General features: G+C 41.3%; 1 protein-coding gene across 5 annotated transcripts in view; it reads right to left on the bottom strand.

Annotated features, from left to right (window-relative positions):
- The window catches only part of RAI14 (retinoic acid induced 14), a 450,945-nt gene that overhangs the window by 121,069 nt on the left and 312,440 nt on the right, over nucleotides 1-17,436 (bottom strand). For 4 of the 5 annotated variants that reach the window (XM_078674923.1, XM_078674924.1, XM_078674926.1 and 1 more), the window contains 4 exons: nucleotides 15,545-15,633; nucleotides 12,032-12,096; nucleotides 7,471-7,528; nucleotides 1,708-1,778 (listed from right to left, as the gene is read on the bottom strand). In XM_078674923.1, coding sequence (XP_078531049.1) covers nucleotides 1,708-1,778; nucleotides 7,471-7,528; nucleotides 12,032-12,096; nucleotides 15,545-15,633 — 283 coding nt within the window. Of the gene's footprint in view, nucleotides 1-1,707; nucleotides 1,779-7,470; nucleotides 7,529-11,563; nucleotides 11,684-12,031; nucleotides 12,097-15,544; nucleotides 15,634-17,436 lie in introns of those variants that run through there. The other variant, XM_078674927.1, reaches the window with a different exon arrangement.

The raw sequence follows: 17,436 nt of genomic DNA, 5'->3' as shown, positions 1-17,436 counted from the left end.
TATTTCTCAACACAAGCACTTATTTATGACAATTACCACAAGGTGGCGCTGTCTGTCAGAATAGCACATCAGCAGATCATCTAGAGCTCCAATATACTTTGCATTGCAGCATTAGCAGGGCGAGCAAGCTGCAGTGACCGTCCATGAAATAACCTGGGCCCTGGCACTTATTTGAACCAATTAAGCACTGAAGGGGGGCAGGGGTTTTCAGCAGGTCTATATCCTCGGAATCGGAGAACACCAACGCTTGCACCGAAACGCTGCGTCGACTTTTTATGGTTTTTCTGCAAATTTAATGTATATTTGGTGATTTATGTACTGTACACAAGGTTATTCCTTGTTTTTTAATAAATATTCAATATTTTTAATATATTATAATTTTTTTCGAGGTCTCAAATTCATAGTGCTCCTCTGACCTATTTGTGCTTTTCGTTAATCATGTTTTGCAGTATGTATCAAATGATGCTTGCTTTCTATGAAGATCAGTCTCTATATTGAATGTGTATTTTTTAATTATTTTTTAACCTGTGTTAGTTAACCTACTGTCCCCCATATATTTTATATTGGTTGATGATAGGTTTCTAAGGATGATATTTTAGATCTGGCATCAGGGACCTTTTTTTGTGTCATTATCGGAAGCTTGCCCCTTCCTCAATCTATAAAGAAAATTTGGGATAAAAAAAAGTTGGATATGTGCTCTGGACAGCACTAAAAGAAGGGGGAGCAGCCTCATTTTCAAAGAGCAGGTTGTGCAGCCTCCTTCTTAGATTAAGGAACAGGATGAGGCAGTAATATTGTATCCTCAAAGGCTATGCATGACTGCTAACGATACTACGGGTTCATTATTCTCCAGGTGACTTGGCCTCAATGATACCTCTGTATAAATATCCACTCGGACCCCGCTCTCGAGAATCTCACGCCAAGTGCATTAATGTTGCTAATAATAGGAACAGGAGCTGTACGGTTTACAGCACGATCCACCATTGGGACATAGATAACTCAGAGTTTTAACCGACCTGCCACTCATTTTAGGACCCAATCAGAGAAAGCCCCAAAGAATTTCACCATGCAGCTTCATACATATCATTGCAGCAGGTACAATAATTTACTTTGCTTTTGTACCACAAGCAATCCCAGACAGGTTTCCGCCTATTTGGACCTCTACAGTAAGTTGCAGCTTGTTTCCAGTGGCACAGTGAACACGGGACCGACATCTGAGCATACTATTTGAACTTAGGGCCCCGCAGTGAGGAAAACAAATATCCTGAGGTTGGTCTGGGTTGCTTGTGTTCTGGTTCAGAAGTGAGCTGGTCTGGCACTTCGAACTGAACAGTTCCTATTGGAACAGGGCCAAGGCTGTTTTGCGTATAGCTGGTTTCTGCCTTAGGTGGCATGGTAAGTAATTGATAGACTGGAATGTGGCCCCTGGCAATTAAAAGTGGTTGAGATCGATTCAAGCATTCCCCATTACTTTTTGTTTTGTTTTCCCAGGGTAAAAGCAGTAGATATTCACATTCTATTAAATGGGCAACTTTCCATGACATTCCATGTACAATTTAATATTAATCAGGCTGTTCAAATAGCATGCAAGTACATTTAGATTAATGTCTCCCGAGATTTAAATCGAGACTTATAACTGGTCAAGACTGGTGCATTAATGACCATGCACGGTACAGTTAGTGTACTTTGCTGATAAAAGGTACTTACCGTATCTTTGACATTGAGAGGACATTTGTGTTCACAAAGGAGCTGGACTACAGGAAGGCAACCACTCGCAGCTGAAACACAATGACAAACGTCATGAAATATATACTGAAGTATAAAACACTGATTTCACTGCATGTCTAATGCCAACCTGGTTGATATTGTATTGTAAATGTAATTACATTTATATAACGTTTGCTACCCCTGACGATACGAAGTGGACCACAGTGGAGGTCACATCACCCCTGGGACATTTGTGTTGGGAGTTTGTGAATTTGTAGATAAGCCGATCCAAAGTTAAGAAAGTGGTAGTATCGCAAACCCACTTTACTTGGTTTTAGACAAAGCAAAGAGCAGACAGGTCCTTCATATACATTCTCTTCGATATTCTGTATTTTAGAGCGTAAACAACAGAAAATGTTCTGCAAATCCTCAATTTACCACTTGAAGGGCTGGAGAGGAGTGAAAATGGGATGTTTTCTTGACTGGAATGGAAAATTAAAAGCAGCCTTGAAAAGGTTTGTCAATCCAGCCCCTTACTGAATAAGCATTTATAAAAGCAGTATGTTTATTATCCCTGTCTAACCTTGTCCCTAAAGCCCAGGCATCTGGAAAGACATAGCCATCGTGGATTTCTATCCACGATGGCTATAGTTGTTTAGATAAACAAGTACACCAGTGAAAACATGGTATGTATGTGCCCTAGCCTCAGTCCCTTACATCCTCGAAGTTGTGAGACTTACTCCTAGATGACTAGAAGGAGAGAAAGGTCGTGATCATGCAGCCGGATTCCAATTCATCATCACAGACAGAACATAACAAGCATCAAACTTCCCAGACACTACCTGCTGGGATGTATTTCTTATTCTCCTGTTGACCACATAAAAGCCAGGTTCCTTATGTAGGAGCAATGAGGAGTACGGAGAGCACATTCAGATGAGCGATTGCGTCAATATGAGGGTCCCCCAAGTGTAAGTGCCTGAACATGGAGACAGGTGAGTGCACAAGTGCTGACAGGGCCCTTGCATTTAGTTGTTGTCAAGTGTGTGGAGCAAGCTAAACTAGGCTGGATCTTGTGAGAATTGGTCACTAAAATATACAATGGATACTTCAGCTTAGAAAGAAACCTGTCCTTTTTACTCGCTTCTGCTTGGCTAACAGGAACTAGAATTTCAAGGGTACTGAAATGTTATCAACGCAACCGTTTTGCCTCTACATGTCTCAACTTCCAAAGGCTACATTTATTATCACTGTTAAGTCATAACATAGATAGCAGGCTCTCATACTGCCATGCCATATTCCATGACCTAACAATCACTCACCATAACATGTGAACAACTTCAGTGACTACTTCTATTTCTAAAGGTCTTAAAATGGCCACTTCCACAAGCATATTACCCTTAATCCAGTAAGGAAGTACCTATCAATGCATGCAGTACAGATGTTGGCAAATGAAGTGTCAACCACTGTGTATTTGGCACAACTCATCAACAGTAAATTAAGAGGTAGCTTCTTACTGCAGCGCAATGAGGAAGCCGTATTTGAATTTCGCCCCACCTTTAAGTGTATAGCAGTCTTAGACTGAATTCATTGAGGTGTGGTAGCTAAATGAAAAGGAATCCTACCTCTAGTTGTCATTTATAACATAGGTGTTGGAAGTAGGGTTACTGCAGTAGCCCCAAAAATATCCAGTCTCCGGTTCAGACAGTGAGTGAGCAATAAATATTCCTTTAAATGTTGCTATTAACTTGTCACATTTGTTGCGCTTTGGGGACTGAAGTCAAACGTCAGACTGGGACTTCTGATTGTTTGCTATTTATTCTTTTAACATGGTGATTGGTGTTTACTTTCTCCGAGAGTGAGATTTTGTAACATGACCTATCCGGCAATCCTGATGGAGTCTGAAAGGAAAGGCTGTAGCATGTCATTTTTATCTAATACAACACAATTTAAACAAACTTCAAATATTTCAGGATATTTCAGCTGTTAGGAAAGCTGAACTGAAGAAAAAAAATTGTAATTCTTAACTGTGATGGAAAGAAAGATTTTAGTAGGATTAAAACTACTAAAACAATTTTATTTGGGGATGGCCTAATGATAAATATTTGCTGAAACTAGATTTCTACACATTATCGTTTGTGCACTATATAGTTTTATCAGTAAAACTGTGTCTCTGTGCAAATTTAGTCTGCAGTTCAATGGGAAATGCGCTTTCTATAAATGACAATGAGCTACCGCACAATGCTTCAGCAATATATTTGTGCTCACAAAAGCACCACTAACTACATACTACACCATCACCACTCTCTTGATGAAAACCGTTGCTACACGTGCGCTTTGTCTGAGACTTGGATTTTTCAAAATCTATAGGACTTCAGTGATATAACAGGACAGCACCCCCACTCCGACAATTGTTCCACCACTGATTTATAATAATAGTAAAAATTAAAACTTGTCACTACACTTATTTTAATGCAAAACCTGTCAGAAGAATGAATGGTGTAACAATTTCAAGGAAACTCTCTACCAACATATATATTTATAAATGATAGATCATGGTCACTACCCAGCAGTTCAGGAAATTAATTAAGTAGATTATAGCTAAATAACTAGTCTTTCTGGGTGTCTCCTCTTAAAGTAGAACCTGATCCCCAAACTGCTATATTAAAAACTAAAATCGTTCCATGTTGCCCAAAGCCATCCTGCATCTGAAGCAGAGCAGAGGGTGAGGGGATTACATTGAGTAGGCCAGGGAGATGGGTGAGGGAATTGCATGGGACAGGGCAGGGCAGAGAGAAGGTGCAAGGGTAGAGGTGAGGGAGCAAGAATGAGCCCAGACCCTGAACTACATGGAACTCAGTCAAGAGTAAGGGACAAGCACCAAAACCCATATGACAGCAGTTCTTAAATCGGGGAAAGTGGATGTGTGGAGGGTACATGGCTGCTTAGAAAATGAAATATTATTAGCGGGTTATTAACGTAAATGCACATAAAAAAGCAAAAAGCACAACTGCAATTTTTTAAATTTTAAACAAATTGAAATAAGAGGCAAAATATCAAGTTACTTTCCTTATTTATTAGTGGGAGGAGAATAAGTACAACAAATGGAATCTAGTATGGACGACTGATGGCCTCAATTGAAGCACTGGCATGCGCCAACACAAAAAAGGTTTTAGTTAGGAGCAAAAAAAGACATAGTAGTATGCCAAAGTCTAGCCTATTGCTTCACTTTTTAGAAATACAACTACAGTTTGAAAAGCAGAAACCTTCCTATTAAAATTTGTTTAGAAGTTCAATGGTAGAAACTGCATTGGTGGGGGATTCCCAGCTTCTATAAGCAATTCAATGGGGGTCCACAGAACTCAAAAGGTCACAAACCGCTTCCACAGAGTTTTACGGACCGCCACATTGTTTCCCTTAGCCTCCGTTAGTTGCCCATGTCAGGACTGTGTGAAGCCCTACCAGCCTCTTGGAGAGGTCCCTGACTCTCCACAGGCCTCAGGTCCATCAACAACCACTAACACCTCCAAGCTGCCTGTCCAATGAAGTGTCTCGGTGAGAAGGCAAGTAGACAGAGTTCAATGGGTACCCACCCTGCCTCCTGAAGTCCTGCCCCACTAGCCCACACTTGATCGATCCCAGGGAGCAAGAGGAGAACGGATACTAGCAGTGATGAGTAGACATCCATGAAGTATACCCCATGCTCCACATGACTATGTTCTTCATCTGCTTACTACTTCTACTCCTCTGGAGGTTTCCAATACCTCACAAGGCTTGCAGAGGGAGCACTTTTTCATTTTTCCTTCCACATGCAACAAAGCCAGTAGAGGATTTTTCCCTGCACTGCAATGTGACAGGTTTTTTTTTTACCATACCCAGGCAAGGCAACTACTTTGTTTTCCTTTGATGACCTCATATAAGCCTAATTGGCTCGTCTCAAGTCTTTCTTTGGAAATTACATAATACTTGCCCTTACTGGTGCTACTGTTAAGTTCTATTAAGAGGAAACCTACAAATTAAGCATAGCAAGGAGGCTGGAGCCTCTGCAGGAGTGTCTGGGTGAATATAGGGATGGGTGGGATGCTTAGGAGGGGGAGGAGCCCACAATCACATCTTGAAGAATGATAAAGCCAAACGCTGCATTTGAAATGCAGTGTCTTCCACAGTACCCAAGAGCATTATTCCTCTACAGCTGTTAGAGGCAACAAGACCAGTCGCATTTTTGGAGAATGTTGAGAAATCGCCTGCTTTTCTTGCGCCACTGTACTACCTAGGCTGTTTTCAGCAATCTTACTTTCACAAGCTTGGTACTCACACCGACTACCAAACTGTCAGCAGTGGCTTAACCCGAGCATTTTATTTGGTATGATATCTGTAGCCCTCTAAATTTAGGATGCAATAAAAAGCTAAAAAGGGATTCCACGAGTTCATAAAAACCATAATACAGAGTGTGAATGTGATCTATCCTTTCTCCAGTACAGCAGCACCCGCTCTTTCCACTGGTTGAAAGGCTGATCTCAGTTCTTAAACTCGATTTGACATGTTTTGGGATTGGCACTGTGCCACTTCATGGTTTTTAAACCAATCGGATTAATACCAGTGTCTGTCTGTCTCATCAAAGAATGTGTTGAAAATGTGTCAGAATAGAAATTTACTGCTGTTCGCTTGTACGATTGTGAGCTTTACATCACCGACTTCACTGTTTTTGTTGCGTGATAAAAATAATAAAATGAAAAATAAAACTGACTGGGCCAGGAACTATATGGATTATTTTATTAATTAGAGAACTGATTTTACACACAAGACACTGTGTCAAGCACATCCATAAAGTCTCAATTCGACTTTTCATTCGTTTTCTTTAAGAAACACAATTGAATTCCATAATTTGTTTTACTGTTTTTGTGAGGAATTTGCCATATTACTCAAAGCTTTCACTTGAACATTCCTGAGGAGGCACATTAGCCAGAAATAGACTACTTTACTTAAGGGAGGCACAGGTGTGACACAGTCAGTGGACTGTAAATACAAAAATATATTTGGAATTTAAAATCTGTTCTGCCATTAAAGAGCTGTTAATATGCTTGTCCGTGCCTTTATGCCACTCTTCGGTGGTGGTCTATTACCACAGGATAGCTCTTCTAGCCTCCTGTGCCTATTTCCTGATGTAAAGCCCATTTAGTTGTGTCCAGAAAAAATTCCAGTAAGTCAGAAGATGGAAAGAACCTAAAACGTATTATCTTTTGGATTCTTAATTTACCAAGGCTGTCGGGAAAGTTGGGGAAAAAGATGCCTCTAGAATAGCTATCAAAAGGAACAGCTGTTATGCTGCCACTATAGAAATCACTGTTGAAATCTCATCTTTCTTCCGGAATGTGTCAAGTTCTGGAACCCACACCTGCACAGTGTTTAAATCAAATCAGATTTCAAGAAAATAGAAGGCGCTGTGCGCGAGGCACGGTATTGAATTAATGGAATACAGGAAATCACATACATAGTTGTCAGTGTGGTATCTACAAAACATGAATGAATGAAGAAATCCAATAACATAAGAGCTACACAAGAGAAGGTACCAAAATTAGAAACTAAAGAAAGAAGTGGTCAGATGTGTGAGTGTGTGTCTGTGTTTTTCAGTCACAACTGTATAAGATGACTGAATGATTGATTAGCACAAATAAACAAATTAATGTAAAAGTGTGTCATCCCAGTATGACAAACACCTGAAAAAAAGAGTCACAAAATGAGAAACCAAGGAATATGTGAGCATACCTGCATGATGTAAAGGTGTTTTTCCAGTGCTGTCAGTACATTCTGGTGGGCACTTAAACTACAAGGTATAAAAAACAAAGTTATAAAGCTGTAGTCACTTACAAGGTGAATATCCCAGTCACTCAGCGTCTGAACCTTTTCTTTTCCACACCTACCAGATTACAATAACGGAAAATAAAGGCATACAATATGCTCGCTTATATATAAGTAACTAACAGCTAGATTCATGAACGAAAAATCGGCTCGCAAAGGGCCAGATTCTCAGAATCTGGCCCTTTGCGAGCGCAATTTTTGCATTTGGGATTCATCATCCCAAATTCAAAAATCGCTATTGGCGAAATCGCATAATTGCGAGGAACTGCATTTAAGGAATCTCTATTTGAGATTCCTTAAATGCAATTCATGAAACTTTTAAAATATGCGAATTCGCAATTTCCTGCCGCTATTTACCACGAAGTCTGACTTCGTGGTAAATAGCGAAAACTTAGAAAAATGCACTTTAGTGCATTTTTCTAAGTGGTATGTTACACACACACATGTCCTTTGGACATGTGTGTGCGCAATATCAGGCTACATTTCCATTTCAGGGGTGCTACAGGGTGTCCTTTGGACACCCCTGGCACCCTTGAAATCGCATCCTTATTTGCGATTAGCAAATTGCTATGCTAATCGCAAATAAGGCTGATGTAGGAATCACAATATTTTTTGCTATTCCTTAATAATCGCTATTAAGGACTCGCAAAACGGGACTACGATGAATCTAGCTGAAAGTAACTTACTTGTTTGGGTATAACCATAACTTTAAAAAGAACACATGTACAGCAATATACATACCAGTTACTCTAACAACACACATTGGCGCAAAAATAAGACAAACATCTATGGCCTACATTGGCCAATAATTTGGTTTTGTTTTATTTGCATGATGACATTTACCATTAGAGTGGGGGAATAGAGGTATGTATTCCATAGGCCAGAGAGGGTATATTAGATACATATTCCTCAAACAATGGTTGTGATCTCCCTTCTGACCATTGTAAAATTAGTATACACCTGATTAGTCCATTTAATTCACTTACAGGTCCCTAGTATGTGGTAATCAATGTAGCCAAGGGCTGTCAATTAAATGTTACTTGTGGGATGCAGCACTGATTGTGCCACTCACTATACTATCACTGTAAAGCATGTCTAAGGGCTGCCAATGCTGCATATAGTGCTGTTTTAAACAGTCATTTCAACCTGGGAAAACAAAACCATTTACACGGCCTTAGCCTTTCTTTTTAGTACTTATGAGTTAGCCCTAAGGTGGCAATAAGAGCTCAAGGGGCAGGGTGAACTGTATTTAAAACATTGGGCACATATAATTAGGTTTTACATGTCCTGACAGTGAAAAAACAAACAAACACTGGATTGCCTTTTTACACGTAATAAGTGATATCTTCTGTTTTCGGAGCAGATAGAGAAATACATATTCCACTCATTTGAATTGCAATTTAAAATCCTCATTAATGCTAAAGTTGGATTTTTAGTTACTATTTTAACCTTTTTGCCTACATTATATGTGGCTTTCACGGTCACATAAGTGATAATGACTCCTGTGGTGTGATATGCATTTCTTCCAGACAAGGGACAAAAGAACCTTGGGTGTGGGGAAGGGTGTTACTCTCCTGAGCACGATGGCCTGGGGGTTGTACTAAGCACCTCCTGAGCTTTTGAGAGTAGCTACTTCCTGACTTCTGCAGCTAACTGGTCTGTCACTGACAAATGCAGTACACACCTGGACCTGCCTGCCCTTTTTTACTCTAGAGAGATTAGAGACAAACCATGGGGAAGGGGAAAAACTGATCAGACTAGTTTAGGATTAGATAAAGAAAGTGACCCCCCACAGGCTGGCACGGGGTATAAAAGTGGTTCCCTCAGAACCTCTCATCAGAACACGCCTGGACTTGTGAATATTCAGAAGAAGGACCGCCCTGCTGTCTGAAGAAGGAAGACTGAATCTTCTCATCTTGAACTCAGGATCTCAGAACGGACTCAATGGGTCAGACCTCCTGTATGAGCTACGGGGACTCAACAAGCTTCCAGAAGCATTCTCTGGAACTACATAGTGGACAGCACCAACTGGACCTGCCTGGAGCCTTCAGCTGGCCTATGCTGGAGAGAGTTCTGACCCACAAGTGCTGCCTCCCCAAGGTCCAAATCCAGAAGTTCCAGGCACTTTGAGAATGAAATTGACTGCTCCCATCTCCCTCCAGCGCAAAGCTCTGATGGCAACATGCTCTTTGCGTTAGCAATGACCAAGCATGTCTCTCGCAAATGTGAAGTTCCGGCTGCGATCTGATCTTCGCATTGACAATCTCCTTGCAGCACTTGCCGATATGAAGCTCCGACTAAGGCTCCCCGCATGTAACTGGACTGTGTGAGAAGGTAAAGTTTTCAATGGGACTACCCTGGTCTGTGATTCTACCCATGCGTTGTCGCAGGCAACCTGAACTTGTGACTTTGGCCTGGTCCAGCGTGACCAGATACACACAGTTGGTGCTTAGTGTTATTTTTGCCTGAAACGGTTTTTGTTGTTTTGATGCCATTGTATTTATAAAATGGGGCAGGGGGGTTGGGGTAGGTTATTTAATGGGGGGCATAGTTTTAGGCCTCAGGGCAGTGGAAGGGGTAGTTTTAAGGACAGCACAGTGGTACGTTTTGGGGCTCACGGCGAGGGTACCGGGATTAGGGTAGTTTTTGGTAGGGGACAGGGTTTTAGGCCTCATGGAGGCGAAGGGATAATTTTAAGAGCAGGGTAAGTTTTAGGCCTCAGGGTGGGGGGGCGAGGTAGGGGAATAGAAGTGTAGGGCTTAGGGCATGGAGGGGGTCAGGTTAGTGGTAATCTTTACCACTTATATATCCCTTTACCAATCATTCCTTTACTGCAAAATTGTGTGGTAAAGGCATGCGTGAAAAAAGCATGCATGGCACAGGCATGCATGACTTAAATGCATTTGTGATTAGGACGGCGTTGTAGAGGCACACGTGGTACAGCCATGTGTGCCTCTGTCATACAATCCAATCAAACAGAACATATACTCTGTCAGTCACTTTTTGTTTGAATATGTGTAATTTTAGGAAGTCAGTAATCACAGACATTCCTGTAATATACAATATATTATGGTTTTAGACTTCCTGGTGCAATGGACACAATCACAATTCCCTTAGATATATTTCCATTTATATTGCACGGTGTTAATTGAAGGGAAACAATATGCACCGTCATTGCTTACATCTTTCTCTTGGCATATCCATACAAAGTGCGTCTCCACATCAACAAAGTGAGACAATTCAGTTTATTTTTTACAAATCATTCTTTTCAGGTGTGTTAACAAAACTGGATCAACTGAAAGGCACTAGGACTACAACACCAAGAAGGCATTAGAGCGGTCAACTGAAACCCAGTGTTCTTGAGGACATTGAGTCATCTGGGAACCTACAATCTACGTACCTCGTCGCCACATCACGCACACAAACCTGTGATCAATATTGCATGATCTCTACCCGCAGCCATCTAACACCACTTTATGTTATACAATGATTAGTTCCAATGTGCATTTTGCAAAACAGTTTGGAAGGCTCTCTGCTACAGTATCCAAAGTATACACGATCTACTTAAATAGGCGATTTTTTTAAATGTAATCGGTGCCTTGCTTTAGCATCCTTCAATTTACAATAACTGCACGGTTTGACTAGAGCTCTGAGCTTTGTGATGAAACACGTATCATTATCTAACATGATCGGCTTTCACAACACAGTAAACAAGTGTGCATTCTACCACCGAGTTTACCGAAGTTTAAAGAGACTTGACATTATCTGGTCACTGATAACTGTAGTGCATCTACACTGAAATAATACATTTAATGACCCATGCCGGCAGCAGCAACAACAAAACAGAATAAGCGACAGCATAAAGATTTAAACGAAAAATCAATTCCACAATATAGTCTGGTCGGTTATAGGCAAGGGGTGTTTTTTTGGGAATCAATCAAAATGGGACCAACTGGTTTTACACAAGAACAAGCACACAAAGAAGCAAGCATCCTCCTACCTGGCATTCGCTGGAGCGTGCTTCTGGTGCTAGTCCGGGCATTACATGTGTGATGCCTGGACTGAGGGGAGGAGAGCGAGGTTTGCAGTCATGGGGTTAGTGATGGATGGAGTTGGAGATGTGCCCGGGTAAATCGCAAACAGCCACTCAAGCCTCCTTAAGGCAGTTTGCACGTTAGGAATAAATAAACGTTAACAACCGAGCCCGTTAATAAAAACAGAGGGATTTATCTTCCGGCCTATCCTAACAAACCGGCTCCATCTCCGCTCGACACTGGCCGAGGAACAGTTGGGCCTCGCCGTGGTCGGTCCAGGCCAAGCCCGCCTGACATGGCGTGTTTTGTTGCTTTTCTTGTTCGCCATCGCGCCTGTTTTACAAAGTGCGCAACAAGTGGGGCACGAGGGGGGTCTCTGCAGGCGCGCGCGTGACACTGCTGGAGCGGAGCGCGAGCGTGCGTGACGTCATTACCTGCAGGAGCCTCTTGACGCACTCGGGGTGGGCGTTCTTTGCTGCAAGGTGCAAGGCGAGGTGTCCTGAGGAAACAAGAAATTAAGGCAGCGATGTAAGCAGTGCACCCTGAGCTATTCGCATCACCAAGACAACCACAAGAAACAGCATAATCCTTCCACGTATGCACACAGGGGTTTTTCATACCGACACGCGTCACACTCTCATTCCGAGCGCCGACTCTCGTTGCTATACGAGAGTCGAGAGAAAAGCGCCCTTTGCCAAGAATCTCACGGCTGCTTCCATGCTGTAACCAAAGCATCGATCTGTGCATTCCATTTCTAAACAACCTTGACACATGCCATAAACGAATGTCATTAAAAATGATGAGAGTTCGAGTGCATATAAAGCTACCAAGAATTTTACGAATTCAACATTCAAAGCCAAAATGCAGTTTTAAACGGGAATATCTCTGAATGAGTAAGATTCTGAAGTTTGCACAACTCTAGGTAGGCGGGTGTGGGAGGGATGTGGGCGCCTATGTGGGCTATTTGTAGAGCGCCAACTGTTACCGCATGGGAAATCCTGGCGCTATAAATGACTCCAAGGCAAATACAAACAGCTTTCAGGTGGTAAGGAAGACGGGGAGGCAGGGGGCTGGGAGGGGGGTCGTTCGAATAAGGGAAAGTTTGCAAAAGATGCTCATTTTCAATATTTCTTTATAAACTGTTACTTGACCCTGAGTGTGATTCTGACACATGGGGTTGTAGATGCAGACATAAACAATGGTGAAATATAAGTAATTGATTGCAGAAGGGAAGGAGAGCACGTTCCACGTCACTATATGTCAAATTAGCTCCTCTCTGGCACCATGCATTTCTGATTTGAAGACACACTAGTGATACAGCCTTACCCCCGGGATGTTGAACAGCATCCCTCATTGGCCGCAACTTGCAATCATGCCTGTCAGGGTAACCACCGTCTATTCAAATATTCTCCTTTACATACCTTAACTGCAATGCACTATATGTTTTGTTATATATGTGTTTTGTAAAGCGCAGCAATTACCCAGAGGCATCTCGGCGCTGCAGGATACGGAGAGGTACGTGCTCATTAGTTGTTAAAGAAGCAGGTTTTGAGAAGCTTTCTGAAGATAAGTAAGTCTGGCACAGACTTCAAAGTTTTGCAGCCCTACTACAACATTTTTCCCGCCCCAAGAAGACAGCCAAAAGGTTTGGAACGGATATCTTCAAGGGAGGGCTAGAACGTAACCGCTTTTCTGGCAGATACCATCTGAAACTATCTCTGAGGAATTTGGTGCCTGAGTTGTGTAAGGCCCTATAGGTAATACATAGGGCCTAAAGTTCACTCTGTGGTTTACCAAGAGCCAGTGTAGCTCCAGGAGGAGACTTCGATGACGAGAACATTAAACTTTAGTTTCACTTTACTACGAAAATGAAAAGCCAGATTATTACAGAAGGAGGGATTGACTTCTAAGAATTGCTAGAAGGCATTTTGGTGAGCTTCTTTACTGCCAAGAAAAGTCCTCAACAGAATTTTTAGCTGTCTCCATTTCCTGAGTGAACTAGAGGGATTTCTCTTTTCTTTTCTGATCATGGCTTTATAGACTGCAATCTCCTTTTTAGATTTAGTTTTTTTCACCATGATTGTAGCCTATCCTCCAGAGCCTTTCATACTTCCTACATTTATGTTTTTGTTGTTTGTCTTTTAGAATACCTTGGGATCGATGGTTTACAACAGTAGTTTGAGATAGTTTTCTCAGGGGCTAGTGATTGGGCAAATGAAAGAACCAAATTTGTGAAATTCGTGGTAAATTGTCCAGTATCATCCGCACAAGCAGACTGTGAATCAAATGGTCGCTGATTGAATAAGACCGGGTTAATTTTGGTCCACTGACGACCACCTTGGTGGATCCCCTTCCTACTGGCATGAATGTGGCCCTGGAGACACAGGTGGTCAAACCCACGCCTGGTATAAATCGCATTTCAAGGAGAACCCAGGTCTGGTATGTGGGAACTAGCTGCTACCTATTTAGAAATGTGTGTAGCCAATCATTTCGTCTGCCATATCAACACCACCAAGTTGGAAGTCTGTCATGTTCTGGCATCAGTTTGTATGAATTTGTAGGGTGGTTGGCTTCAGCCAAGTACTGGGCAGATGTGTTGCTGCAGGTTAATGTCTCGAACAGTGGTAACCACGGCAAGTGGTTTTCACCAGATGTTTTCACTGCCAAGACCAAGGCTAAAGCAGCTCAATGCAAGAACATAATCACTTATGAAGATGTGGAAAACTGGACGACTTAAATAAGGAGGAACAATGAACAAGCAAAACTGGAACCCACTCCGGGGAGATCAAACAATCATTGAATGCTTTAATAGATGTGTTAGCCATTTTCAGAGAGATACTGGATCACAAGCGTTTATAACTCCAAAACTAGAAAAGAAACCCGTTTCAGTCCTGTTTCTTTGCAGAGACTCCACTGCAGCATGATTTAACACTGACTGGGCTTCAGCATGATCTGGATGACGTAGCAAGCTATGCTGCACAGAATGACCATTTGGTCAATATATGGAGTGACTAAAATTTGGCACATTGAGTCAGGGACGACAGCCCACAAGTGTCACTTTAAACAATCAGATAGGAAGTGGTTATTAGCCATAACTCCATGGGGATCTTGACTGACTACAAAAGCAAGGTGAGGACCTTTGGTTGCCGCTAAGAGGTGTAGCAGCATTGCTCTGATTTTCAAGCTTGATTAGATTTAATAGACAATTCAGCGGCAAAACTGACTTTGGCCTACAAGAAGGTGTATATTGCAAATATACTTCTGTTATTTAGTTTTGTTGCATGCAGTTGTGCGGCTCTTTGGAACGGACTTTGAGAAGACTAATATCAAAGGCCCGCTATAGTGGCATATACCCAACAGGCCTTTCACGCAAACATTATTAAAGATGACTCGAGGATTTCACAATAGCTGTATGGCACTATGCCCCCTCTTAATTTAACAGGCGCAGACTGACATTATTGGGCGGTGTGTGCTCCAGAATGCCAAACAAGACTATCAGAAATGCCAAATAAAGGACAAGTACTAATAAGTTCAGAAGTCTGCTGCTGGAACCTCGAATATTCAATGTGTTCATGAATCTTCTGTGCAGAAGAGTATGGCCAGTGTTACTGATATTCAAGTATCGGTCTGAGAGATTTCCTTAGTCATTCAGTAAGCGACTCAACTCCATCTCTATGGTATTAAACTTCTTTGAGATCAGAAAGGATCGTTAAGTCAAATTGATATTTCAGGCACCAAGCAAATACTAACTTGCGCCCGTTTGAGAATATCCCGCCAACAGCATCCCACCACGACTTTTTTAGGAAAGGGATATACTGCATAATTGTAGTTTACTGGAATATTTGCAATCTCTTATCAACAACAACACCCAAACGTAATTACTTAATTATAAAAGGTCACAACTCATAATACTTTTTCTTTCTATGACATTAATCAATATGTTGTACCTGCTGCATCCTGTGTCGTTACATCCACGCCATGAGTTAGCATAATCCTGAGCCCTTCGGAGTAGCCTTTCATGGCAGCCAGATGAAATCTGAAAAACAAAGGAAAAAAGTCAGTTCTTTCTTTTTAAGGTGTTCACACTATTCAGACATATTTATACTCACCATAATGAACCTCATTCTTATACGTTCTAGTGATGCTAAAATTATACTTGGGTCTAGCTTGACAACCTATTTATCTAGCTTGACAACCTATTTGTCTGCATGACCTACTGTTACCAATTCTTATTATATATAGTATGGGCCTTGGCTTTGCCCTAGGAGTACTATCTTCTCAGTTTGGTGTATTTTCCCCTTTTATGGAGGTCTTGCTTTGACATGAATGAGGGATTATTTTATAACTCAGAAATACACTAAACCATCACACTTTAAATTCTTTCTCTCAAAGCATTGCACGCAGAAAGCAATAGTTTTTCTTTTCTTTTTATCATTGAAGTAGGCTTTTTAAAACCCTTTTAGCAAGGACTTAAAATACAAGCCAGAACCATTGGCATTGCCAATGCTTGTTCAATCTGAAATGTCCCTATTGATAGTCAAGCTTCAGTCTACAATCGGAAAATGCTGGTTTTCACTAGGTTGTACTAATTTACAAGCAGTAGTATGTACAGAATATTTTACTTTTGGAGCAATCTGTCTCAGTACGTTGGTATTTTGATCCACATTACTCATAATTTTAATATGGCAAAATATCCCTTCAGATTTCAAAAGTGTGTTTCACCCTGACCATTCTTTTAGGTTATCTTCTTAATCAGCCTGTTGATTACTGAAGTTCACTAGTCACATTTATTAGCGCACCATAGCACTTTCTAACCTTAATAGGGGAACAAATAAACCGGAGGATCGAACATTGTATATATAGATCCATTGTTAAGATCCACCGTTGAAATGTGTCGAGGATGATGAAGTAAGAGCGAGTAGTGTTAATAGATCATTTGAATTTTGAGAAGACTTTAAAGGAAAAAAGTACCCCTTTTACATTGACTTTGACCTTACCAAGCCAAATAAAGGTAATTGTCGCCTTAATGTTACATTAGTTAATATGCATTTATGTAGTAACTAACTTTCCTATTTTCCTTTAATTTATAAACCAGGAATTAACATGAGATGTGAGGAGCCATCATATTGCAAAAACAACTACTGTGGCAACAGAGCAGAGGCCATGTTCTTGCTCTCCTCTCTATATGTAGCAACCACACTCTTGACCATTCTTACCTACATCTGTACTCAACAGTATGCCATTTTGCACTCCTTATAAGTCTTTCAGTCTAAGGTATTTTTTTGTAGACCACTTGTTTGCTTTGTTCACAATGAGTTCAATACGCATGAAGGCGGAGGAAAATTCTGTTCAACGTTGCAGGCTGACCTGCAGGGCCTGCTCCTGAAAGCAGGTTGTGAGAAAGGACAATTTGATACTTCTGGGCTCCTGTGGACATAGTTATTTCTAGCAGCTGCTACTAAGCTATCTCCGTCAGGTCTACTGCAACCAACAAAATTAAACTTTTGAGGATCCGTCAATAGGAAATCTGGCTCAGAGTCTGTTCTGCTTCAGTCTGAAGTCTTTAACCATAGCTTACAGTGGGTTTCCCTGGGCTGAAAACACCACCCTTCCTAAGCAATCCCCTGAATAAGGGACTTCTTGCTAGTATGGAAAGACCCAAGTAGAGCAAAGATGCAGTGATGCGTGTAAATCGTTTGTTCTGGAGTTGAATGTTTGGGATCTCTTGTTTGTTACCTCAGAGATTGTCTGGTAGTTAATGCAGCCCTTATATTGAAGTAGTTGTCAGTGGGTGTGAACACGTTTTAATTTGACAATATATGGTTTATGCTAAGTATGG

This window comes from Lissotriton helveticus, chromosome 2_1 (assembly GCF_964261635.1).
Source record: "Lissotriton helveticus chromosome 2_1, aLisHel1.1, whole genome shotgun sequence".
NCBI lineage: Eukaryota > Metazoa > Chordata > Amphibia > Caudata > Salamandridae > Lissotriton > Lissotriton helveticus.
Note: the sequence above shows the minus strand (reverse complement) of the source record. Positions and strands in the feature narration are given on the sequence as shown.